Raw genomic sequence first — 11,188 nt, forward strand, 5'->3', positions numbered from 1 at the left:
TTAAAATCCACATAAAAAATAATCATCTGAGTTTGTCATTTGCGGGGAAAACTGAAAAGATTGTGTGAAGAACCACCAGATGCATCCATCAGTCATGCTCTCTCTGTTTTTCCTTTATAACCATTCTTTCTTTCCAGGGAAATCTGTCAGAGCTTCATGCTGATTTACAGCAACACTTTTTTTTTAATACAAATACAGTTTCACACATTCACACACTGAGCTTTTTTCAGACATTATAAATTAAAGGAAATGCAAAATATGAGACCAAAATGAACTGTTCCAGCAAACCATGAAGCACATGAAGCCAGATGGCGGAGTTATGGTCAGGGTAAACATCTGGAAGGCCATTTAGCAACTGACGATCTAGACTATGATCGACTACCATCTTTTGGCCTGGCTGTCAGTGGTGGGACCATGTATTTGTTTTGCAAGTCCCAATTTACACTGGGTCCTGACACTGAAGTCAAGAATACCGTTTCACAAACATTGTAACATCTGAATATATCAAGAATGTTTTGTGGAATTGCGTTGTTGTCACACACGACTGGTCGCCCACTCTTTTCTGCTTGCCCGTGTGTCGTTAATCATTTCACGCTCATTCAGTACTTTTCCATTCACCCTGGTTTCCCACTCTTTAGACTCTGCCACGCCCCCCCCTCCTCCACTCTGCTACAATTAGGACAATCACACTCACCTGTTCACTTACCTGCATACACCTGATTCTCATTACTCAGCCACTATTTCCAGCTTTCCACACACTCCCCGCCAGATGAGTGCGGTGCAAATTAAAAGGACATTGGCAACTGCAGTATAGCCTAGTGTTGTGTGTTGCAACTGGGTCTACCTTCTGTTACAGTTGTCTTCATTTCTTTTGTACTTTAATTCACATGAATAAACAACAATAAAGGAAGTTGCATAGCGAATAACCAAACTGTAGCGCAATGGTATGTGAAACTAGACGTAGGCAGTTGTCAAAGCGTGATCACCCTGTGCCATTTGTTAAATTTCCTAGTGACTATTCATGAAGGAAATTTCATTCAAACTCTCCTTTACAGGGTGATCCTTTACGGATAAACTGAGCATACGTGAAACAGTTTGAGATGGTTCAACACCGTTGAACAGGGGAACTATTGTTGTTCAGTGCTGTCTGACTTTCACTTTGAGAAATCTAGATTGCTGTGTGTCTTGTTTCTGTCTTCCCTGCTGGTTTCAAGAGAACTCCTAACACAGGACTGTCAGCTAAAACCTGAAAACAGGCTTTTAAAAAAAAAATCCTTTTGAGTGCTGTTTTGGTCTACCTGAAGTACAGGATGGGTGGGGTAATGTCTAGGCTCTGTTCCTCACATTTTCTTCATACTTCATAATGTATGAAGTACATTGAACCACCTTTAGTCAAACCTGATCTGTTAGTGATGTCCAACATATCAAATGGGATAAAAGCCTGACATTAACAAAACCTTTCTCGCAGCCAAAATGTAGTGGGAAACACAGCATGACTTACTTTTCCAGGAAATGTGTCCACTTTTTCATGAGAGGAATGATTCATTTGTGTACAATACTTCATTTACTGGGAAGAATACAGTGACTTACTCAGCAGCAGTTTACTGGAGCCTGGGAGAAGGTGATAAGAAGGCGAGAGAGAAAGAGCAAAGGCACAAGAGGAACCAGAGTGATGAGAAGGATCGGGCTTGGACGAGCGGGGGGCCTCATGTTTAAACAAGCAGCGACCCCTGCAAAGCTTCCTCTCTTTGACAAACGCGCCGTGCCTCAGCCAACAGGACTGTTATTGTTTAAAATGAGCCGGTACGAGCTTGCTGGACCACACAATAAAGGGTATAAACAGACTACTAAGAGGCTGTCTGTGCTTAACTCGATGTATATCTACACACTTCAATCATTTATTTCTAATAACATATTGATTTTCTGCCCTAAGTGCTTTACTACTCTGGGAGTAGCCAGTCTTAATGTCGAGCTCACAGGAACAAGGGAACCGCGGTGTCGGTCTATCTGGAGCTTTTAATAATATATATTCACTAAAGGAATTATGGTGAGTCCCTGTGCGGACCAGATGTTGCTCTAAAGTCATCAGAGGTTTTTTCCTACTGCCACTTATGATAACTAATTGACCAATAAGATGGGCAAGCGTCATTTCCACACGACTGGCAGGAGACTGCCGTGGCAGGAGAGGATGGTTAATGGTTAAAATCATAGAATGATGCACCACTTTGCAGATAAAAAGATAGAAGTAACACAACATAAGTAGCAGAGCCACCAGCAGCATTGCATCTTTATACTATTTTGTGTAAATGTTCTGTTGTGTGAATGTGCACAGGTGAATATCAGCAAACCATCTTTACTAGGAATGTATATTTGGAGGTGCATCAAATGGCCATTTATGACACCAATAAAAAATATAAATGTTGACAGCTGGTGACTGAGTGGTTAGAGCAGTTGCTCCATGTAAAGAGGATGAAGGTCCTCGAGGCAGGGGCCGCAAGTTCGACTCTGACCTGCGGCCCTTTGCTGCATGTTTCCCCATCTCTCTCTCACCCCATTTCCTGTCTGTTCTCTATAATAAAGGCTGGGAAAACTGCCAACAAGATAATCTTTAAAAAAAAAAAAGAAACATAAATGTGCAGAGTTTATCGGCCTTTATACAGATGTGGTGCATTTTTATTAGTGTGGGTTTCACTGGGAGCTTTAATGTCTCTGGGGAAGTTATGAAATATTTTGAGGAGAAACTTACTTTTGGTGTGTGTGTGTGTGTGTGTGTGTGTGTGTGTATGTGTCTGTGCTATATATGATTTTGTAGTCATGTTCACAGTTCACATATATTCAAGTCCTTAGTCTCTAGATCTACAGTGAACCTGTTCAAGCTTTTATTTTACCCTCCCAAATGACTGTTGTGCATGAACAACAGCTTGAAAACCCGGCTGCTGTGTAATACTCTTGGGAAATAGCTTCAAAAGTGTGTTATTCCCTGCAGTCTACAGTCATGCTGCATTTTGATCATGTCTGCCTGAAAGCTCTGATACTTAAATTTTTTTTATTTCTCTCCATCCTTTATTTTCTTCATTCCCTTAACCCCCGGCTGACACTTTCTCAAGTCTTGGCAGTGGCATAAATCCCTCATTTAGTAAAGATTTGATCTGTTCGTGCACATCGAAAAATCCTTTTTCAACTTGTAATTTGTTTGATAGAACACACCATTAATTCAAAGCCATTAAAAAGGGGCGTTAATTGCCTATACAAAGATGACTTTGTCCTTTTCCCTGCATCTAAATCGTGTTAACCTTTCCCCCCTCCAGTATCCACATGAATATAATCTCTTCCACTGGTTCAACCATGATTGCTGAGTTCAGATTCGTCGGGAAGCTTTTCTCAGCAAAACACTTCTCTTATCACTGGCATGCGGCGGCTCTGCTTTTGATCTATATTCAGCATACACACTATATATATATATATATACACATATATATATATATATATATATATATATATATATATATATATATATCAAATAAACCCTGCTGTCTGGGGACTTATATAGTATATAGAGTATATATATATATATATATATATATATGTGTATATATATATATATATATAGTGTGTATGCTGAATATAGATCAAAAGCAGAGCCGCCGCATGCCAGTGATAAGAGAAGTGTTTTGCTGAGAAAAGCTTCCCGACGAATCTGAACTCAGCAATTATATATATATATATATATATATATATATATATATATATATATATATATATATAAGTCCCCAGACAGCAGGGTTTATTTGATTTGCAGCACTTAAGCAAAGGCCTTTGAAAACAATGGACACAGCTTGACGTCAGAAGCCAACTCGTATGTGCTGGACAGAGGGCGGCGGCTTGAAATGCAATAAATTAGATGTCATAATGGCTATTAGTAGAGCGGTGAATAAATATTGCATTTTACCTCATGTTCTAGATGTTATCTTATGTCAGAGATGGATTATCAACACTGTTTGTTCCAGTTATAACACAATAGTTTGTGCACTTTTTGTCCTTTGTTTCACTTACAAACAGGCTCCCTTTACCATCTGATTTGCAGGAGCTTCTTGTGCAATGCCTGTCATTGTGGTTTGTTTTATAGGTCTTGCATTTATTTTTCCAAAATTAGAAATGTTTTGGTAGAATAATTCTTAAAACATATGTCAAAATGTCAGATTATGGTCTTAACCCAATTATACCAAATATGTGCAGTTGTGTTTTTAGGCAGAACCGGGATAAAAGGAACTTACCAGCTGTGCCTTCTTTGAGCCAGTGTGGATGTGCAACGAGACAATATAACTGTTACTCAATTCAATGTTCTGCTGGTTAGAATACCAATGGCTCCTGGATGTGATGAGAAACAAATCTGGACCTGGCGGGTTGAGGATTCAGGATGGAGAAAGAGGGATTAGGGCTGGCTGAATGGATTCATCAAAGCAGAGCTCTAAGCCTGGAAAGCTCCATGAAAGCTCTGAACAGCTCTGAACGCCTGTTGAAATAGAGGAGAGTACTGGGCCAAAAAAGTCAAAGGGAATACTATATCCTGAGTCACAATAATGGATTACCTACCCAACCTCCAATGCTGTGATTAGTACTAGCTAAACCGTTTTCTGTGCCCTTCAGAGAACCTGAGATAATATCATTTAAATCGCTTTGAGATGTTTCATGATGAAAAGGTAAATGTCCGTCTTTACATGATACACATCTCAGCATTTGTTATTTACCTTGAACTGTTTTTAGTACCCTAAAAATAGAAAGCAAATAGGCCGAAGAGTCCAAAATCACGTATCTGACCCTCCGTGAATACCTCAGCTAAAACTGAAGTCAGTGGTGATTTTCTTCTAATCCTTCTTGTCTTTTTTTCCTCCCCAGTGAGTACCACCGCTTCACCTTTTGTACAGAGAAAAAGTCCGAAATCGTCAGCTGCTACTGGCCCAATCCGCTGGTGGAGAGCTACATCATTCGCATACACAAGCACTTTTTCTCCAACTGCACCATGGAGCAGGTGATATGGTTGGACCCGCCGGACGAAACGCTAACCGTCCTCATCCTGATCCCCGTTTTCCTCACTTTGGCCATGATCGCCCTGGTGGTGTGGTGCAGCAAGAGGAGTGATATCCTGGCTTAGGATGAGAGAAAGATGGAGAAGGACGGAGTCCAAGGTCCCAACCTCTCCACCAAAACACCAATGAGTGCACAGAAGTTTTGGGAGGTTGCTTCTGTTGATCAGATTATCCCATAAGTGACCTAAACTTCCTGTGGAAATGAGAAAAGTAGTGCCTGCCGTACAAAGTAGTGTTATTTAACATTTTAATATATTATGTGTGATTTTTCACAGTTCTGACAATGCATTATTATCACTTAACATGTTCAACTGTTCAACAGATGTGTTAATGCTTAATGTTATTGCTTAACAGTTGAAAATTTGGGAAATACTTATTTGATCTCTTGCGCTGTAAATAAGTAGCTGGAGCCAGCAGCGGGTTAGCTTAGCTTAGCATGAAGACTGGAATCAGGGGAAAGACTTTGTTTTTTCGTACATGTTACACAAACAAACTAAAACCTGTTAATTGGTGAGCTTAAGAGGTGCTAGTTGGTGTATTTTGTTACCTTTGGAAAGAGCCACGCTAGCTGTTTCCCCTTGTTTCCAGCCTTCAACTAAGCTAAGCCAAACTAAGCTATCCAGCTGCCGACTGTAGCTAAGCAGGATTTCAAAGACAGCGCATAAGCATGTTTCCCGAGAGGTCAAGCTATTCCTTCAAGACACAGACGAGTTTGGTTTGTCACTATTGACATCACTTACTGGGTTAACTGACCAGTGGGACAATCAACCAAATCAAAGTGCATTCTTTAAAGCTCATGGATCCGGACCGTTGACCTCGGAGATTCTTGTCAGAGCACTGAACCGTTGCTGAAGGCCAAAGTATCCTCCAAGCGTCAGAGGCAGTAACTGAAATCTAAACTGGTGGGAGATGAGACTCCCAGAGGACACCATTTGTTGAATATTTAACAGGAGACTATATGATGGCTCGGAATACAAGAAAAGAAGACAAATTTGGACTTTATATTGATTCTGCTATCTTACTGTTGAGTTACTGAGTAGACTGTCACCACTGGAAAGGATACACTGGTGGGCAACCCAAAGACAAGGCTACACTACTTCAATTTCTTGTTTGACTACCTGAGCCTCAAGGGACTGTTTTATAAGAGTGTAACTTATCAGATACTGTTGAATAAAATACTGGTAATACTCACAAAGAGAGGTTCTCAATGGACACAAAGAACTATGAATTGAGATTGAGACCTCGTACTGTACAGTTCTGCTCTCTGTCTGTGCCGTCTACTGTATCTGCATTGCCTCTCTAGCGTTACACAGACCAGTGAGAAATACGCACTGACGCTTTGAAGTGAATTCCTGTGAGAAAAGGCTTGATTTAATGTATGTAATATAATGTCTGTCTTTATTTGGTTCTTTAAGCCACAGTCCTCAACAGCCGAGGGGCGGATTACACCAAGCACTGCTTTTTAAAGTTTTCTTCCAAAGCATAAGGCATCAATGTGTTTTTCATCCCTCACCTGCGCACTGTTGTCTATGGAAACTGATTAAATCTCTTAAAAAGTGTTGCTCTCCTTCATTACATGAACAAAGAAAACAAACACTTTCTAACCCTTTTTTGTTAAGATGCATTATCTTATCTTATATCTGTGATCGTTTGAGTATTTCAGCAAAACCAGAGACATCTATACTGCCTTCTGTTTCTTTGACTCAGCTAAAAATATATCTCCTGATTGGATTTGAAATAAATGTCAGATTCAGTCAGTCCCTTATTACAAATCTAATGGTTATATACTTACTTACTTTTTATTTCATGCCATTAGTCATCTGAGAGTTTCGTAAATGTGTGTCTTTGTAAGACTAAACATTCATTACTGTCAGAAGGAAATGTATCATTATCGGCTTGTATCAGCACGTTTGTGTTATCGTTTGAAGATCTTCTCGCTAAATGATTTACTAGAAATTGGATTCAAAGCTAGAGCTATTATTGCCATCCATGTTGCCTTTTGATGTGGAGAACACACTATATGACAACTGGCACTAATAGGCTACCCCGAGCTGCTGACACATCCAATCTCCGATCTAAACAATCTGCATTTTACCATGGCAGCGTGAAATTAACAGTCTCACAGTCTTTCTATGAGAAATGCACATTTGAAATGAGCCTGTGAATGTTCTCATTCGTCCAGGTCATCGTTATCCTCAAAGCAATTTCAGTCAAAAAACAACTGGACTGGTTGTTTGTCTAGGAAGACGTTTCACCTCTCATCCAAGAGGCTTCATCAGTTCATTTGAAATGACAACAGTTTTTTACAGGCCCTGGTGGTGATGTTTCCAGTTATTCTGTCTGATAGAAGTACATAAGTTCTTCAACCTACATGAACCAATAAGAATTATGAAGGTGTAAGTTGTCCGACACCAGAGGTCTTATCAGTATTTAAAATGGGGAAAGTTTTCATTTAATTGGAATCGCTGCTATCAGAGGATCAGCTAGCAAAGCTAATTAGATCCATGGAAATCTTTTGTGTTGAGTTAAACTATGGTGCTGTTGACTAACAGCTATTAACGGAAAAGTACAGAGAAACACAAAGAAGCTCAGAGAGCTATTGTGGTTGGCTAGTACTAGCATGTTCCCAGTTTGCTAGCGTGCTAGCTCTTAGCTCGTCAACTTAATAAATTAGACTTGCGTGTAGTCATTGTCATGGTTCATTCCTCCAGCCTTGCATTGCGGCAAAAAAAGAAACTGGAACTTGAACGTTACCTCATCAAACCTTTAAGATTGTCTTTATCACAAGGAAGAAACAGACAAAGAATGAATTTGGCTTTGCTGCTTTTTGTGACCAGCGATACAAAGCCAAATGATTCTTGTCATATTGGAGTAATCGTATTCGTGGGTTTCAGACTTTTTAATAGCGTTCACATCAACAACTGTTGTAAGTATGACTGGGGAAGTAACTTTCCTGAAAGCTTCCATAAACAAATTTAAAAATAAATAAAATGGGTATATTATGCATTTTCTGAATCATCAGAGTGCCTTGAGTAATGCAACGGTTGAGTTTTGTGTTCCTGATGGTCCTTCACGCTGCAGGGATAAAAGAAAGCATATAGTTTAGGCAGAAACTATGAGAAAGTGTGTTATTTCTGGTTTAAATAAGTCATGTGTTTGTCAGACAGATTCAGTACTGGGCTTAAAGGAAAGCCTAAAAGTCCCCTTCCCAACGATACCAAGCACCATCCCTACCATCAACCTAAACCAAATATACACCGGATTTCAAAAATGCAATTAAAAAAAAAGGTGATTTCACTACCACCCCTGCACTGCTATCATGATTTTTCTAGTACTAGGGGTGTATACCCTGCCAAAAATCAATGATAGCATTTACCCCCTGATTATAACAGAGACGATGAAATGCTTTTCACTGTGGAGACAAGACAAGATGATCCCTTTATGCGTATACAGAAGAACTTCTGCAGAGGGAGAGAGAAAGCCTGTCGGATAGCAACGTAAAACAGCAAAAATATTCGAATCATAGCATACATTTAAACTGAAATTTTTAGGTGAGCCTTTTTTCAGATGGAGTGCTAACCCCGTCCACAGCAGTACATCGCTTAGCTTCCGTGTTGACACTCCTGTCTGCTTCTCCAAACCGGCTGCGTGCTAACCGTCATTTTTTGTAGGTATATACGGTAAGTACCGCAGACAAACACGCTTTCAAATAGCTGACTATACCTTTAATGATACAAAAAGTCCCTTAAAACCAAACAAAACTTGGATTTCTCTTGTCAGCTAAATCTGTCATTTAAAGTATTTAGCGGGGTTTATTATAACGGATATTATTTTTAACTCTCACATGACAAACCTTGTAATATAACTGTCTGGAGCTGTCTTCACACCCACACAGTCTAGACAAGAGGCCTAATCATGCATACAAACCGAGAACACCTGTGTAGGCGTCACAAGGCCTTTACAGTATTTATACTGATACAAAAAAAGGTGTCTGTAACCTTGGTAGAATTCATCACTTTAAACTTGTATTATGCTCCTGCTGACTCCTGTCTCTTACTTTTCTGCTGTTCTTAGATGAGGGGAATGTACGACTATTATCACACTCCAGAGAAAATGCGTTCACAACCCCTCAGAACAGCGAAGCCCTGGGAGAGTTTACTCGGTCAAGCATGTGTGTGCGTGCATCCAGACTCAGACATTATTATTTGATTAAGACAACATTATTATCTCGACCTATACAAACAGCCGGACAGCTGAATCCATGGCTGATTTGCTATGTGTCTGTGTAAACCTTTGAAACAATACAAAGAAAACCCAGCCATGCAGTTCCATATCTTATCATTGCATCATGTAAATAAACTCAGAGTCAAACAATGCAGTCATCACTGTCAGTGGGTGATGGTCAATGATGTTGACATTGCTGCCGAGCCTTGGACTGTGAGGTACAAAGCCGGAAAAGACAAACTCAATGACCACAAAACAATAATAGTATCATTACAGACGCCACCTAAACAAACAAACGGCAAGATATCAGGCAATATTTATTTCATCTGAAACTGTCCAGGAAGCGAAACAAGAGTTTTTTGTTTCTTCCGAGAGGCAAAACAACAGGGCTTGGAGACAAACAGAGGAGACAATAGTTCACTATGCGGTGAGGGGACACATCGCAGTGCAGTTGCCCTCAAGGATGGCCGCCTCCACGGCCAGCGTCTTGGAGGCAGGAAGGATATTAAAGCTTTTTCCCAGAGTTGACAGAAGAATACAGGGAAGTGGGTTGACCCAGCGGTTTCGACCAAAAGCAGAGCAGGAAGTGTGAGAGTGCCATGCTTCCACACAGGGCTGTACTATTGTGACGGGTGAACTGCTGGCAAGGCACAAAGCGCTGTGGCATATCTGGCATTTTAATAAAGTTATTCTCTGCTAGCATTGCAAACTAATGAATTAAAAAAAAACATACACATGCTTAAATGGCAGAGACATTGAACCATGCACCATGCGGGCCAACAGTCTGCAGGTTTTCTTTTTACCAATCACCTCAGCAGGTGAGCTCACTAATGAAAAACCCTGAAAAAAATCAGTGAGCTCAGCAGGTGGAGTATTTGATTGGATGTCGGGAGGCTGATGACAGACGACAGTAAAGTGTTTGGTGTTAGCTTCTAGCTCCTGCAGTTATTTTCCACACCACGTAAGTAAACCGATCAAATTGGATCTGACTGCAGCTTAACATTTGACATTTGAAAAACAAATTCATTTTATTAGTAACTCCTGTGTGTTTCCAACTTTGACAAGTCAAAATGTTTAATTTAGATAATACTGTGGGCCTTGCTCTACGCGCTCCCTGTAGGCACGTGGCCAAAACACTCCGCTACGCTCCCGCTACGCTCTTCTTCAGGTTCTAAATCCTCTTGGCAACAGCTCACTAAGCTACCATACGCTCTGCTGTTGTCCTTGCAATCGTTTCAGTCTGGTTAAATCCACAATTAAATCACCACCGCACCGTCTCTTTCTACTCTAAAAAAAAGTTTTTATTTTATAACTGTCACTGTAAAGCCTGTGTGTTTAATCTGCAGCCACATCGGTGTGTAAAGAGTTTAAGTTGATGAGGCATTTTAAGAAAAATCATGCTAACTTTAACACCACTTTCTCACTGAACTGTACAATTACTGCATTTACGTTACGTTCATTTTTGTCAGTCAAGTTTTTGATGAATAAACTAATGTTTCATATGTGCTTATCAGCACTTTCTACCTTGAAATATTACCAATACAGGCTTCTTAACCAAAAACTACACAATTGGACATGTTCCAGCAGGATTGTGATCCAAAATTGGGGAGAAATTAACAACATCTGCAACCAAGTTAACAGCTTTCCCTGACATTACCATGCAGCTACATGGTAAAGTAAACACTGCACTAATGTGCCTGAAGAAATCTGGCATGGACTGATTGAAAATGAGTGTGTTTACGTAGGTTTACCTCGTTATTTTAAGCTTTGGCCATATTTAATATGCACATCGGACACTTTGACATTATATATATATGACAGAAAATGAGGAAAAGCATAATAGGTCCCCTTTAATGTCAGCTACTGTTTTCCTTGTT

The 11,188-nt window shown here is 40.1% G+C and overlaps 1 protein-coding gene across 1 annotated transcript in view; it reads left to right on the forward strand.

Moving 5' to 3' along the window:
- LOC310963413 (receptor activity-modifying protein 3) overlaps positions 1 to 6,020 on the forward strand; it is a 28,413-nt gene extending 22,393 nt beyond the window's left edge. The window contains exon 4 of the mRNA XM_083936251.1: positions 4,897 to 6,020. Coding sequence (XP_083792377.1) covers positions 4,897 to 5,152 — 256 coding nt within the window. The 3' untranslated portion in view covers positions 5,153 to 6,020. The remainder of the gene's footprint in view (positions 1 to 4,896) is intronic.
- The last annotated feature ends 5,168 nt before the right edge of the window (positions 6,021 to 11,188 follow it).

This window comes from Echiichthys vipera, assembly GCF_963691815.1.
Source record: "Echiichthys vipera genome assembly, chromosome: 21".
Classification (NCBI taxonomy): domain Eukaryota; kingdom Metazoa; phylum Chordata; class Actinopteri; order Perciformes; family Trachinidae; genus Echiichthys; species Echiichthys vipera.